Here is a 17,390-nt window from a genome sequence, read left to right as displayed (position 1 = left end):
CCTGTTAGGGAAAAATCTAGTCACATAGATTATGTTCATAAATTTAGTTTAATCTTAAATGGAAAATTAAGTTCAATCAGTTTTATAACATAAGTTGTATGCATTAATTAATTTCCTATATATTGATTACATGTTTAATATTAAGATGATTTCACTTATCTGTTTACATTGAAACAATAGTATAGTAAAAGAATTATGGAGAAAAATTTAAAAATTGTCCTTTTTTTTCATATGTATATACATAAATACATACTAGACAAAGACTATGTATAAGTACATGGATAACAACGGAAGAAATAAAAAAAATTTTTTTTTCTATTTTTTGTGGAGGGGGGGAGGGAAATAAACACACACACTATATGGTAGACAGGTATAAGATGAATATACGTATATTTTGAAGTCAGGAAAACAATTTATAGATTATGGACGGAAAAGAAAAATTAAAGGAAATTATTAAGTGAATTAAACATGAAGAAATGTTATTCATGTTAAAATTATCAATACAATATACATACTCTGTTTGTTTGTTTGTTTGTAATATTTCTCATTTTTCATGAAGTTACTACTTATGCAAATCTTATTTAAATGATTATATTATGGATTTCATATTGGATAAATTTTAACAAAATATATATCCAGTCTTTCATAGAACATAACTTTACAATATAATAGTAATGTTGCTTAAAACAATATATACAGTCTGATGATGTACGATGGAGCAAATATTTAATGATTGAATGTATAATGGGAATATATTTATGAATATGGACCAATCTATGTAAATATTTGTATAAATACTTGGTTTAACAGATAAAATGAAATCTGTTCTGTCAGAATGTGGTATACAATCACATATATCAGATAAAACTGTAGATTCAAACAATCCTTCGGAAGCTGAGGATTATGATAGGTAAGAACACTGTTAATTTTTTATATTGGAAGTCTAACATATGTACTTTGACCAACGATTTTCAAGGGGACTGGTTTACTCCAGAATCATTTCTATTGCAAACCTTATGATAGTTTGTTCACATATCAGAAGTCATTTTACAGTTGACAGGGTGAAAAAAATACATAGTTCTTAACTTCCCAGATGTAATGAATTTCATATGATCCTTTATAAATCTGAGTTATAATCACTTTAGGAATTGCTCATAAATGACTTCCATATGAAATGCATCAAAAATGTTTTCACATATGTTTACATCTCATATTTAAAGATTGGACCCATGCTTTCAAGGTAAACTAATCAGTCTTTGTAAATTGTGTAGTTCAAGGCCAGTCGTATGACTTAGTTACAAATTAGGTTATAATCCGATTTATCTTGTCTGCTAAGCAAAGTTTTGCATTCACCTTATAGATAAATTGAATGTTTTGTAAAATATGTCAAAAAAACCATTCAAACATATATACAACATTATACAACTTTTGATAATTATAAAAGGAAATTGGGAATGCATCAGCTTTAAGTGGTTATATTTCGACAAAAATTTCTTTGTCATAATATAGGATGAGCTTTCTCTTTGGTAATTTTATGATCGTTAATTTTTACAGCTAAAACTATTGTGAATTGTAAAGTTCATTTCATGAATTACTGATGTATTATATCATTATTAAACTTCTCTAGATTACTATAACATCTCTTACGTCTAATTTTCCCCCTAATATGGTGTTTAATATTCGAGATATTGGTTATTTAGTTTCTTAAAACACCTGATTCATTTTCCTGAAATTGGTTACAATGTTATGGCTATGCCCTTTTGTAGATTCAAGTAGTAAGACAAAATAACTTTTCCCATACTTTATAGGATGATATTACTTCTTGAAGGAAACCATACCATAGCTTTATCATTATCTATCGCAAATTGCATAAGTTTTAATGTAACCACAAACTGCTTTACAGTTTTATTGAAAGAAAAGCGTGGCAGCACACAGCATACAGTTTATATTGAGTGGTTAAATAAATTGTAGGTGATAATTGGAAACATTTTGACATTTATTAAGAACATGCATTTCAATTCCCCATATTTTATCTTCCCTTTTTTAGAAATTTTTACTGCTGTAACCTACTTATTATGAATGTTAGCTTATCATAGGAAAAGTACTCTATTTTCAGAATTATAAATTTTATATTTTGGTTAGTGGAATGAATCTTGTACGGTATAACCACTGTTTCCTTATAATTCAATCAAATATCAATGTGAGTGATTACATGGAAGACTATTATGTTTAACTTTACAAAAACGTTTTCTTTATTAGTAATCAGATTAAGAATCATTCAGCTTTTGAATCGATCATAGTGTTAATTAACTACTGAAACTGTAAGCTGATTAGAAATCAAAAGTGTAAAATCTAGTAGTCGAATCCATGAGTTGGTCTAAACCAGACCATCTTTGGGAACCTGAAAGCACTGGGCGGCCGTTTCGTTCCAGTATAGGACTCCTCAGCAGTGAGCATCCACGATTCTGTATGCGACACTCGAATCTAGGACCTTCGGTCTGGCACGCGAATGAATAACCTCTAGACCACTGAGCAAACTGGCATTCAACGGTGTTGATGTCTAACTTCAACCAACTCATGAATTCAACTAATAAATTAATGCAATCTTCGCAACCCCCCATTCTGATAATATACATGTAAAATTGTTAATTCTGATAAGCATAGATGGTTTAAAAGTTTTTATTTTTTACATTTCTTAAAAGCTAGTTTATAATTTAACCATTTAACTGTTTAACCACAGTCTAAGGCTTTTGAAATATTCAAAAACCATGTTGATTGTTTTCAAAATATCCATTTTTATAAAAGTATATATCTGAGCTTTACTTTTGATTCCCCGTATTTTTTACATTTATTATTAAGTATATGTTTTAATGAAGCCTCATTAAGTTTCTACTTCTGCATGATAAAATAATTTGTTATTTTCATTACATCTGTTAAAATCAAGCTTCATTGAAATATAAATAAGAATACTCTGGATTACTACTAATATGTGTTATTATCAGTAAGAAGATTTGTGGAGATTGTAATATTTTTAACAGATGAATTCACGAATTGATCTAAACTAGACCATCATTGAAAACCTGGAAAGAACTGGATGGCCATTTTGTCTCAACAGTGCACATCCATGATTCTGCACGCGGTTGTCCAGTGTTTTCGAATTTTCAAAGTTGTGTAAATTACTTGTCAAATTACAAAATTACAAAAATGTACCTAATACTTTTGTGAATATTAAATTAAATCATTTTCTTTTCCATTTTGGATCAAATGAAAACAATCGGATCATAGGACTTAAACACAAATTCTAAAGTAAGACATTTTAAATTTCACTACAAATCTTTGGAAACATGGAAAAAGAAAAAGAACACAACCATTGAAATCTTTTTATGAATAATAGACTAGTTTTTAGATATTTTAATGTATGTTGTTTTTGTTAATCTAAATACAAACTGACAATCATAATTTCATCAAAGAAACATTTAACTTTGAATAAATATTATAACAGAAAATAGAAAATTCTAAGATTGTTTTCTTTTGTTGACTCAATTTTCAAATGAATGTATAATGTAATATGAAACAAATGGTTTCTATCTTAATGATAAATAAGATGAGAAATATTTATTAATTATTAAAAAATACATGTTAGTTGTTAGGAGAAAAAGGGTTTTAGAGTTCCAGTTTTTTTGTTGTTTTTTTTGTAAAAAATCAATTAGAAATATTTTTATATAAAAGAGATTTGTATCACGAAATGACATGAGTTGAACAATCATTTGTATTAAAATTATAAAGTTTATTTCATTCTAGCTTCAGGACTTACTAGTACTTCTTATTTATAGTAGTATAAAGGTTTTTTGGTATGAAACAACTTGAAATTATTTTATTGAATTTAATTATTCTCATGTTTTCAGAGAAGTATATTCAGCGTTATAATCTTTACAAGTAATATATGAAAAGTTTGGACAAAATAATAAATTATAAAAAAATATTTTTTGATCAAATAAGTTATTTAGTTACCAACCAAAACCCAGAGATTATGATTTTAATGTGTATTTGGTATCTTTCAGATGAATGCTGAATTCGATTTTATAGCTGCTTCTAGGCTGCTCTTAGGCTAAATCCACAAAGTGACTTGAACCCAAGAGAAAAGGCTCCAAAACTGGTGTTAAATGCTTATTTGAAATGATTTAATAATAAATCACGGTTCATGTGATTTATGTACGATCAGATTTGCTTAAAGTGAACTGAGTTGTATTTAACAATAATAATTCATCAACTTACATTAGGAATACATATTTACACGATTAAGTATTTACATGATTAAGCTATTACTTGCCATATCACTATCATTTCTATGCAAATACGTATATCAACATATCTAGAAATAAATCCGAAATTTTATTGTTGGGCATCGGTAAAAATGCTCAACCTCTGTGCATATAAGTGACTAAAAATAATTCTTTATAAAAGACATTACAGTAATTTACGTCTGTTACCCCTCGTGGAGAAGCATAGGCCACCCACCAGTACTCTCCATCCAACCCTTTCCTGAGAAATACTTTCCAGTCCCTTCCTGTTGCCATTCATCCTTTTCATATCTTCTTCCGATTTCCGACATACTGTATACTTCGGCCTTTCTTTTTTCCACCCCCCTTCAGTATTCCAAGTTAGGGTTTGTCTGATGTTGTAGTTTGGTGATTTTCGTAACGTATGTCCTATCCGATTCCAACGTCTTTCCCAAATTTCCTCTTCAGCTGGAAGCTGGTTTGTCCTCTCCTAAAGTAGGTTGTTGCTGATAGTGTCCGGCCAACAGATATTGAGTATCTTGCATAGACAACTGTTTATAAATACTTTTATCTTCTTGATGATGGTTATAGTAGTTCTCATGAAACATATTAAACCTTATGAAATATTTGATATTCACAAAAGTATTATTTTATTATTGTACTGTCCTATGACTAAAATGATTTAATCGATGGATATAATAAATTTACCTAACTAATTTTCATCAAAACTATAACATTAGAATTGTAAAATATTCAAAAATGTATTATCAGATTGGCTTAGATATATTCATATGTTTTACAGTTGGATAGCTTATAACAAGTCGAAATAATTAAGCAAGCACTATGCATCATTGCATTCGTATTATGGATATTTATCGACTTTCATTTATAGTAATATATGTCTTTGATAACTAAATTGTTTTAGTTTACATAAAAGACAAAATAAAATTTCTGAAAGAAAACAATTTCTCACTATTTACCATAGGTTTTAGCTTCTGATATAATCAGATTTATGAGGAAAACAATGTTTATAAAATTCTTACATTAAAATAATTTGTTAAGTAAAAGATAAATCTGTAAACAAAGTTGTCGAATACACTTTTCATTAAGCAGAATTCCAACCATGGGTTTCATATAGATATTGATTTATAGAATAATGTCATATTACATATAAGCTTGGACGTTTTCTTGTGTGATTATTCTAACAATATACAATAGTAATGAACTTAAAACATTTTGTAATGAGGACTATAGAAAAGTATCAGGGTATAACTTGATGTACGTTACTGTCACTTAATGGTTATTGCTCATTGTTAGTAAATGATTGGTAATGTCTTACAAGATCAACGAGGTTCATTCATAGCAATGGACTGTTAGTCTATAAGAAATTCCATTTGAGATTGTAAGCATATGTAAATGTAAGTGGCCGTGACATGGGGAAAATTTCGTTGAATATATATAGAATTATAAGTGGTTTTTTGATTAAATCAGATATTTGTATAGATTATATGAACCAAATATTTCACAGTCTGAATAAAATGAAGACAAGTAAATAAACAAATGTTAAATTTATTGTACTAACCGAGATTAATGTTCATCATATATTCATTCAAAACAGCTGATTAGGATAGGTGAAAGAAATTACTGTTGTTCATATAATAAGCAATCGGTTAAATGGTATAAAATGTAATAAGGGGTTCACATTTACTTAGTAATTATTAGTTGCCGTAGAATAGATACCTGTATTACATCTCTTTAATTAATATAACTTGAATTCGCCAATATATGTAGTGGTTCAGCTATTACTCACTCTTTATATAAACTAAAACCTTTTCGAGGGATAATTCTGCCATCGAAATCGATTTTATGGTTAGACTCTATTGAGTCCAATGCTGTTGCTGACTAGCTTTCTGGTGTTTTTAGGTCTTTTAAGGATCAAAGAGTGTGTTTTAAGCAGAGTTTGGGTTCCCTCACCCTCATACTTAGCTTGTCTCATTTACATATAAAGCATTCTATTCACTATGTTTAATCTCATGTGGACAATTTCATTGTTCTTCCTTTGGCACTAAGTCTTTGGAATATTCTTTGTTCTAAAGAATACTCTTATATTGTGGTGATTTAGGATCCTCCTGATCACTTCTGAAGATCGTTTGAGATGTAGGATCACCACTGTGTTAATTTTTTCTTTTGCTTCATTATTTTTCCCATCTTTTTTAATCTTATTTCTATATGATTTTTTTATAAATTATATAGCAATGTAATTCTGGTTTTCTTATTAAATTTAATCAGAATTTAAAAGCCTAAAGCTTAACTTAACGGTGATTAAGCGATGTAACACCATTGTTAGCATCCGTCTAGAGAGTATTTTAATGTAATTTATATTGGTAGAAATTATTAGGTTTTCATTCAATCCATCTTGCCTTCAAATGCCCTTGATCGACATTTGTATACCGAAATAAGAATGTAAATCAGTGAAGTGAAGGTAATGAAAATGTATAATAGTTTTGTATCATAATATTCTACAAAAATCGTTTGTAGGTTAACCTACAGCAAATAAGTATAATTGTCATGCGTTTACTACCGATCACGTGATTTTTTAAAACACCAAACTGTGTTCCCATTAATACACCCATAGGTATATATCTTGTCTTCAATCATATGACCCTGGCGACAGAATTAATATGTTGTCTCCCATTTACGTTCAAGTCTTAGAAAATTTATTGTTTTATATTGCAAACATTTGTCTAATTGTAAGTGTAGTATCTACCGACTACTTTACAGTTACTATTTCATGAAACTGAAATTTTTTATTTCTGTTTAAGTGATATTAACTATTTATAGTTTATTGAACTGAATTCACGATTTGGGGTTTTTTTATCAATACTTTTAACAGTCAGTTCATCAACTTTTACTTGAATATGTAGTGAACGATGACTCAGTTGTGGACTAATTTATTAGTTGATACAAAATTAAAGATCATCTTCGTAAAATACGAAAACTCTACATTAAATACTTTATTCATATATGTTTCACCAATTATCTCTTACAAACTTAGTCGTTTCTCCATTCCTGTTGTTGCTAGAATTACCCACCGTTTACATTTCTGCTCTTTTCAATTCGATCTTCTCCATCTTTTGCTGTCAGGTATTTCACTTCTGTCTAGTGTTACATACTACTTATATCTGTTGACATAAGTAGCGAATACCACAAGTATACCAATGAGTTATGACTGGTTACTTTAGTCTTTAAATAAGCAATGTGCTTTTATACACATCTGATCTTACATACTTGCAAAGACATATCCATAGTAAAGCTGAATATCGTTCTATTGTTTAACGTCTAAACTTTTGATTTTACATTACGACTTATAATAACTATATCAAAAAACATTAAGTAGATTAACGATATTCAATGTCTTGATGATATTCTCCAGATGCCTTTTTTATAGAGGTACCATGAAATCAATATCAGAAAACAAACTAATTTGGAAACGGAAATTCGTAAATGAATTTGTCATCTAATATACCAAGTTACTTTACTAAAAGCATTATTTATTTAAGGATCTTGTAGTTTCAAATGAAATTAATATAATAACCAGTGACCAGTAGAGTTCAACCTTTGTCTGTTGTGAGTTAGTAACTCACTATAAACAATAGTGGACGGTGGTGCAATTTCATAGATTAGTTGAAGTTAGACATTGGATACTGGCTAGCTCACTGGTATAGAGGTTAAAGGTTCGCGTACGAGACTGATAGATCCTGAGTTCGAATCTGGCGAGGTGGGGATCGCAGATGCTTACTGTCGAGGACTCCCATACTAGAACGGAACAACCGTCCAGTGTTTCTAGGTTTTCCAAGAATTCAATTATTAAATAATAACAATAATTTTATTTCAAATAACTCATATCTCTTAAAAAAGTTCTTGGAATATCCTGATTCACAAATTGAAAAGTTGAACTTTAAATAAATCCTACCTTGAATATATTAGATATCACATGTATGTTAAGAAAAACAACACTTGGACACTAAAATACTTCTTTTTTTAAATATATTTTTCTAACATGTAATAAATGTTAGTTAAGTATGCGTATAATCTATGTGTGTTTAGTTGGCTTTCTCTTGTTTACATATTTTAATGTTTATTCCTTTTTCTTTTAGTTAATGTATATTATTTTATATGACATGAAATAATGAATTTTCTATCATTTTCACTACTTCAAAGAGTTTTGTTTAACTAAAAAAATAAAAACTTTCAAAATACTTTTTGTGTATATTAGGGATAAAGTACAATATTCCAATTGAAGTAAACATTGAAGGTATTCAATAACTATATATATATATATATATATATATAAATTTATATTTTGAACTTTTATAAATAATGATACTAAAGAAAATAATTTCACAAACTTGAATTGAATATCAAATATGCGATATAGATCAATTATTTTCAGCTGAATTTCGAGATAATGGAACCCTTAAATGTTGAATAGTTTAATGAATTCAATTCAGTGGTTGAATTCATGAGTCAATGAAGCTAGACCAACATGGAAAACCTGGAAGCACTAGACGGCCGTTTCGTCCTACTATGTGACTCCTCAGCAGTGCGCATCCACGATCCCGCACCCAGCGTGATTCTAACCCAGGACCTATCAGTCTCGCGCCAGGCGCCTAACCGACTAGTGACTGACTTCAGGAGATTCTCCCGAAGTTCTAGAGAGAAGTCGTTACCAATGGAGTTCAACCAGGTCTGCTGTGAGATAGGAACTCACTAAAGACAATGGTGTGCGGTGGCGCAACTTCATGGATTGGTTGAAGTAAGACATTAACACCGTTGGATGCCAGCCGGCTCAGTGGTCTAGTTGGTTAGAGTCCCACACTAGGACGAAACGGCCGTCCAGTGCTTCCAGGTCTTCCATGGTGCTCTAGCTTCAATTGACTCATGATTTCAACCAATGAAATTTCTAAAAAAATCTCTATAAAACCCATTCTGATAAGAATTCAGTTTAATTAATAATGTGTATATGTATATGTATAATTTTTGAAGAGATTTTCATAAATGATCATATTGAACAAGGAAATAAAAATGAACAGATCAGATAGAAAGGAAAATTAAATAGTAGGTTTCATTTACTAAAATTTTAAAGAGTTCAGGAAACTTAATTATCTCCAACGTACAATTGACAATACATCGTAACTTATAAATTATCGATTACAAAAACTATGATTTGCCTTGTTCTAAATAATCATTTCAAATAATATTTGTATCATATTGTGCTGAACTTAAGAGTCGATGAAGTTTATATGAGTTAAAGTAAAATTTTCATGTTATGTATATGATTAAAGTTCTGTGAATTCTCAGTTGAAATGACAGTGCATTCCTATATATTGGTTTCACGAAGAAATAATGAAAAAAAAACTATCGCTCAAGGCTTTTGTTTGTCTTGATAATGAAAAATCAACGTGCCATCAATGGCTTACAGTTACTTTTCATCACTAGACAATGCTATAATAGAACTTTATGAGATAAATACTAAAAAGAAAATATGACTTCACCATGCCAAATAAAAAGTAAAAATTCTGATTGGGAAATATCTGTTGGGATCTTGCAACGTAATAAACAGTTTAAATTCTTAAAAATCATAGCAAACAGAAAAAAGTATTGTATTACAGTTAACAAATGCGGCAGTTAGTTTGTTAATTAGATGTTATGCTGTAAATAAATGAGTGTATAACGGATTTTTACAGGAATTTGATTAATTATTTAGTAACAAAACCTGTTATTGTTTAAAAGATTTAATAAAGCATCTTTGCAAAGATTAGCAATTGAACACCCTTCTTGAAATGTTTTTCTATAACCAATTAATAATTAATGATTGCTCGAAATGCATACGTACAAAACTAGTATTAGGGTACACCATTGCAAAGAATTAATTTTCAAACAAACAAATATCAGGACAAAGTTATCTGCTGTCAAACGATGTCTTTTATGAGCTTAATATGATATTAACATCATTTTCTATTTATGTCTATTTGTAACAAATCATTTCTGTTTTATCCCCTATTTAGTTATGCAACCTATACTTAGAAGTGTCAATATTGAAAAAAATAAATCAGACACTAGAAAACGTTCACATATTTCAGATATCTTAAAATATCATTACTATTACTTACGACACGGTATTTAGTGTTTTGTTTTAAATAACTTGAACATGGAAATAAAGAGATAGTAATTTGTTTAATTTCTTACTTGTATAGCAAACTAGATGTTTGTTAGTAACAATCTTTTTATTGATGAAATCTTTATCTTTTGGAAATGTATCATAGAATATTTTATTAAGGAAACTGTATCAGAAAATGTCAGTTTTTACCTAAACTTCTGAAATGTATCACTTGATTGAAATTGCTTACATGGCAACATAAAAATTTAAAAATATTTTAAATTTCTATATCTACTAGAAAGTTAGTCAATGAATGGTCTATAAAAAAATTTTTAGTACCAAAGTTTCCATAATTAAAAGGAGAAAAATTGATTAAAATTTATGTACTTTTATTAAATTATCATTCGATAATGCACTAAACAAACTGGCTACAAAATTCAATAAAGTACTAACAACAGTATCAACACAAATGATGATTAAAATTAAAGTGGAATGAATTTGAAGTAAATTCAACGTTTCACTTGACAATCTGGTCCAAGCTTTTTCAAGAAATTATAATCAAACATCAAAATTATCAAAATTATACAAGTACATTCTTCCTCATAAATTTCTCACATCAACTCGGCCGCCCAAATACTGTGACTTAAATTTAGATGAAAGTTCTGATATATGTAATCAACATTATTGAAGGTTAGAGTTTTAATTAAACTATTTCATCGTACATGTGTCAAAAGTTGAATAAATTAAATCCAACTTTATCATTCGACTTATATATCAAAACAAGCATAATGTGTTTATGGAGATATTTCGAAGACATTTCGCAAATCGATTACTCTCGAAATGTTTATTTCTTTAATTTAAGCTTATTCACTAGCATTTTCGATTGTTTATTTAGTCGTTGACGTACTTGGACTTGAAACGAGGTTACATTTCAAGGCTTCTTATTCAAGACAGTTTTGGTGAATGCATTAGCGTTTTAGTTTCCCTGTAAACATTATCTTTGAATCATATAGACACTGTAAATTAATAATAACTTAATATCGCAATTTCTTCAAAAAACTAAATTACGTCAATTTAATAAATACGATATGAACGTTATTGTTAATGAAACCCATCCCTTTTCATTTATGATGTTAGTACTAAATGAGTAACGAAGGAAGAAAGCACACAAATCACAAGCTAATTCTATACTATTCTACACTATACATTTTAAATCATCAACTTATGATGTTTTATAAGAAAACGTGCTGGTAGAGTATTCCTTGTTGAATTTTAGATGCATTACAAAGTGAGATTTTGCTGAAAAAACAAACAAACATTAGAAATATATAACCAACTTCACTAAGAACTGTGGTTAATATATCACTCTAATTAACAATTACCACTGATACCATGTTTTTAATTTTGTAGGCGATATTATTTATTGTCAAATCATTAGACAATTATTATACTTTAAAACACTGTTTACTAATACGAATGTAGATAAAATAAATTCATTATAAAATTAAAGTATATATGCATAAACATTCATTATTAATGTTACCAAGCAACCAAATAAATGTTGTAACCATTGAAGTTTCTTGAAAAATATACATTTGTTCATTGTAAACAATCAACAATATGCAAGGTATTCTATCGGTTTTTTATCCGATAAATTCTGTATAGTATTTTAACATTTCGCTTAATTTTAATGTGTGTTTTTTTAATCAGATTTGAATATAATTATGGATGGGCACGGAGTAGAAAATTTCTAAAACAGCTGGTTAAAGACAATATTGATTTGTCTCTAGTGGAATATGAAATATTACGGCATACGAAAAATAAAAGGCCAAAAACGTAAGTTGTTTATTTGTTTGTGTGTAGATGTATATTAATGCTGGTTTTCATTGTTTAGTTTTGTTTTCATTATTATTTTAAATGGTGAAGATGAGCATTTTAAACACAACATTCTACTTTAAACGATTTTGTTTCTCTCAACGGAAGTTTTATTCCTTATTTATATTAATGATCTGTTGAGCTGGTACTGATACTGTAGTACTTATATACTTTTCAAAGTAATCGTGAATAAGTATTTAAAGTGATAAATATATCCATCTGTTTTTATTAAGTAGGTTTAAGTGAGCATTATCTACTTTCAGAGATAAAACCTATTGAGGATATAAGCCACTGACATATTCATGCAAGTTGATTGTAAGCATTATTCGTACCGTTTGAATAAAATGAAAAGTGTTTTGTCTCATTCATTTAAGGATTTGGAAGATAAATATTGATCAAGTTTAATCTCAATTGTCTGCCTTAATGTCAAAAAACCCATTTGTTTAACTGATATTTCATTATCAAAAGCGTTCACGCGCAAACGTTTAAAGAAGTTATTCCTCATAAAGTAAAAAGAGACAGTAAAGTAGGTCCGATATTGTAAAAGATAACAAAAAACATGTCATCTGACTTTAAATTCAACGAATTCTTATGGTTGTTCTGATATATTTACCTAAATATATACATGTGGTACATAGTGAAATTCGTCATTATCAGAAATTATAGATCCGTTTTTACTTTTATCTCGCTCTGAAATAATTACCATAAGGATTTTGAAATAAGGTTATTTAGCTAGGACACATCGTGGTTATTTTTAGGATGCTGCTCGTATTGAAACAGTGAAACTAGATGAATAGTTCGGGTTCATTTCACGTGTATGAATAGGAGTAAACTAAAACCAGAGTCAGATGAACTGGTTATTTTAAACTGAGTTGTATACTTCAATGGAATATTATAAGTGTGGGTTATTAATAAGAACGTAACATATTCTTTGAACAATTAGTTTCCTTGTTTGGGGAAACCGGGAGAGGTTTTGTATGGTTAGTTCAGTAACCATGTCAGATGTTTAGAAGGACTGCATCTTATTACTAACTTCTGAACCGAATAGTGAGATTCGAACCTGATATTGTTTGTAATGCAAGTGCATTATCCTAATGGATTTTATATAAGATGAGTAATAATAGTTGGTGTTATTTCTCGTTTAGATCAAATTTTACACATATACGACAGGTTGCTAAATTCTCTTTAGCTATATTATCTGTTTTATTTCTATTCTACCATCAAATAAAGGGCTATATAACTTTTCGTTGTCTTACAAAGTTATCATGAAATAATAACTGTTTTAATATGTATTAATTTCACTTTCGTAAAAGTAAACAAATTTATATTTTAGGCAGTTAGCATCATAGGGCTTCAAAATGATATACATAGAATAATCAAATATGGAGCATAAATGATGGGAATGGTTCATGGTGTTTTGTGACATTGTTTTAGGTTCCAGTAACTGATATTAATATTTCAGTTATCCTGGAGTGTATAACTTACACTCAGCTTGTTTGATTATCTAAAAATAGCTATCATCGGACTATAATTCTAATGTAGAATACAAAAATCTAAATAAAACTTCAATGCTTTTATTGAAAATAATTGCTGTTTAGTTTTCAAATCATCATCCTCAGCAGTCATGGACGTGGCAACTTTTCAATAGATTAGTGGATGAAAAATCTATATGGCATTTTTTTATAAGGGACCTCGATTCTTAGTGAAATAGTATATATTATATAAATATTGCTGCTTATATCAGCAACAAATATATTATCTATTCTTGTGAAGCAAAGATGAATATGCAAAGTGATTCCTCTTTTCGGAGATCTGTTAATGACAAAACTTTGGGCTATATCGATTTGTATCTATCAAATTACTTCTGCATATAATTCAGATTATGTCAGCCATAAAGAACAGTTCACTTTTTTTAACATACTTCCAGGCATTGTGCTGACTGATTTTCCAAAAGTACATGCGATTCAGTTGACAGCTCTACTATTGAACACATTAATTTTTCTATAAAAACTTGATCTTTGTATTAAAGGTTGACTTACCTAATCAAGCCATCATAAGGCATTTAATCACAATAATAATCATTTTTAAAAGGGGTTTCATCGCAATTATGTTAATCTGTGGGTGATATTCGTCAAGAATCGTTCTTAGCTGATATACTGTTTTGGTTCTATTCTACAGTAAACTTACTACTGTAATAAAACAACGATAAAATACATTTAAAACGGGCTGAAAAACAATCAAATATTAGATTGTGTAAAGTAGATTTTTCTTTGTTCTTTGTGAAAACCGAAAGTCTTGCGTTTGATATCTAACGGGATCATAAGTAAACGCTTCTGAGGACCCTTATATTAGAATAGGATGGATTTCTCTCACCAACTGATTCTAATAGTACCTCAAATGACTTCAATTCACACACAAATAGTCCGTTTTCGATTCTTTGTGATAACTGAACTTTTATTATATAATTCTCATTATTATTCTCTGCAATCTCATTTAACGCATTATTTACATATCTTTAAAATGAACTTTATATTTGTGACTCGTTGTTTACATACACTAATAAAACACTAATTAAGAAATTGTAATCTAGGTAAATAAACAGTTAACTAATATAAATACTTCAAACGTAGTTAAGGTTAATCATTTCAGATTTTATCAATATTTCTGTTCAAATTATAGTACTGAAATACAAGAAAATCGTCAAGCGAAAATAAAATTAATACACTTTGCAGTCTCCTTTTAATAGCTAAATAGACTGATTTAATAATAATGTAAAAAATGTGGGAATAGTCAGATGTGAGACGTTTATTTAAGTGATCACTATAAAGTAAAGTGAATTTCAAACTTGTCTACAGATAGATAAGCAGTAGAAGGTTACTTTAACATGAAGACATAACAAAATCTACCTCAAGCTAAAAAGCAAAATAATTTATTCAAGTCTGCCTTAGGGTATATAAGTGTTCAAATTTATTTTTTTTATACAAACATTTGTTAATAATGTGGAGATTAATTACTTTTAATTCGTTTTTATATTGTTTGTTCGAATCTTCCTGGATTCATCTGCTAATCGTCATCCATCTTTGCTTACTATGTAGTTTTGCTAATTTAAGAAAAATGATATCAAAACTGATTCACGTTAATCGAATTGTACTCAAAACTAAAATCCCTATAAAATTTATTGATAAAGGTAAAGTTTGAAAATTATTTGTTTTAACAAAATATATTCAGTTTAGGGGTTGTGGAGATTGTTAAGTTTTTGATTGGAATCATGAACGGATTGGTGTTAGAACACCTTTGGAAACCTGGAAGCACTGGACGACCGTTTCGTCCTATTGTGGGACTCCTCAGCAGTGCGCATCCACGATTCCGCTCACAAAATTCAAACCCTGGGCCTTCAGTCTTGCGCTTGAACGCTTAACCTACTGGACCACTGAGCCGGCAAACAATGGTGTTAATGTCTAACCTCAACCAATCCATCTTCCATTGTACTGGGGTAGACACCTGTTTCTACCCGACACGGACTAGTCTACTAATCACGGCTTCTCACCAAGACTCCGAGAATTTTCTCACGAAGCTAGTCACTAGTAGGTGGAAAAAAGGCTCAGTGGTTCAGTGGGTTGGGTGTTCGCGCACGGGATTGAAGGCCCTGTGTTCGAATCCCTCGAGCAGGAGATATGCACTGCTGAGGAGTCTCACAAAGGGCGAAACGGTCGTCCATCGCTCCCAGGTTTTCAATGGTGGTCTAACATCAATCGGTTCATGATCTCAATCAAAAAATATTTTCGTTAGCACGATGAATACGTTTTTCTATGCTTTATCATGTGTGGTCACAAAATAACAAGAACTGCTTGTGTATTCTGTTTATTTTCTCTAATATATTTTGAAAATGCAAAAAACGGAAATATTTATAAGTATTGGATTTATTATTGCCAGAGAATCAACCAGTGAATGTACAAATCTATATTAATTCCGGAATTATTTAACTACAGCAACATTCCTAATGACAATCAGAGCTGCGAAATTATATGGTGCATGAACAAAACTGACTTGAAAAACTATTTTTGAAAGATTTAGACAGAGATTAATGATAGCAAGCAGTGAAATCCAGGACATTTGCGCTAGATTTACTTGTATTCCGAAGTTAACTCTCACTTCGAGAGTCGAACATAATATTGTTTATTTGAAGCATCATTGCTTTATCGACCCAACCGCTGAGTCCAGATTGCCACTGACTTGTACAACAGGGTGAACTTCAATTTATTTATTGGTTGTCTGAGTATATCTACTGATGTTCAGGACTGAAATTAATCGGTCTCTTTTTGGCTGTGTGCATTCAGTGAGAATCATTTGTGCTACCAAGTTATCGCTATGGTTCTATAATATTAATTGGTCACATGATTCAGTGCGATTTCATTACCTTCATCTTCAATTCATGATAGGGCTTATAATGTTATACATCAAATCCATCTAGAATATACAAAAAATGTCAAAAGCTCTAATGTAAATAAATTCAGGAAAGTAACATATTAAACTGGTTGCATTCAATAATAAAGCTTCTTTACAAGCAGACCTTAGGCTTTTGTTTCTCATGTACTGACAACAATAACAGCTGTCGATATATTCATCGACTTAATAAATACTGGGATGAGGTAAGTTGTATTTTCAAAAATTTGTTTGTCCTTAATCATAGTTAACTGAATAAGTATCATCTAAAGAGCACATGATATGTTAAAGCTGTCAGTGGAAAAATATAATGGTAAACAGTTTTATAATAGTTGAATAGAAAGTATATCTAAGAAATATATATATGATGTTAAAAGTCTCATGTGTTCCTCAGCTTCTACGAGCACAATCATTCGAAGTTCAAAGCTGAGCGCACATTTATAAATCCAAGCACAGTGGATTTCAACCGTGTCGGGTTTGAGGCAGTTATCCACCGAAGACAATAGATGGTCACGTAATGTCGTCGATTAGTTGAAGCTGGACAGTAACATCTTTGGTTGGTTTAGAGGTCTAGCGTTTGCGACCGTGTGGGGATAAAGGATGCTCACTGTGGAAGAGTTCTATACTAGGAC

At 29.8% G+C, this 17,390-nt stretch overlaps 1 protein-coding gene across 2 annotated transcripts in view; it reads left to right on the top strand.

Annotated features, from left to right (window-relative positions):
* The first annotated feature begins 640 nt into the window (after positions 1-640).
* Positions 641-17,390, top strand: part of HVCN1_1 (Voltage-gated hydrogen channel 1) — a 79,462-nt gene continuing 62,712 nt past the window's right edge. For both annotated transcript variants that reach the window (XM_035729871.2, XM_051216120.1), the window contains exons 1-2: positions 641-910; positions 12,151-12,276. In XM_035729871.2, coding sequence (XP_035585356.2) covers positions 816-910; positions 12,151-12,276 — 221 coding nt within the window. In that variant the 5' untranslated portion in view covers positions 641-815. The remainder of the gene's footprint in view (positions 911-12,150; positions 12,277-17,390) is intronic.

Source organism: Schistosoma haematobium, chromosome 4 (assembly GCF_000699445.3).
Source record: "Schistosoma haematobium chromosome 4, whole genome shotgun sequence".
Taxonomy (NCBI): domain Eukaryota; kingdom Metazoa; phylum Platyhelminthes; class Trematoda; order Strigeidida; family Schistosomatidae; genus Schistosoma; species Schistosoma haematobium.
Note: the sequence above shows the minus strand (reverse complement) of the source record. Positions and strands in the feature narration are given on the sequence as shown.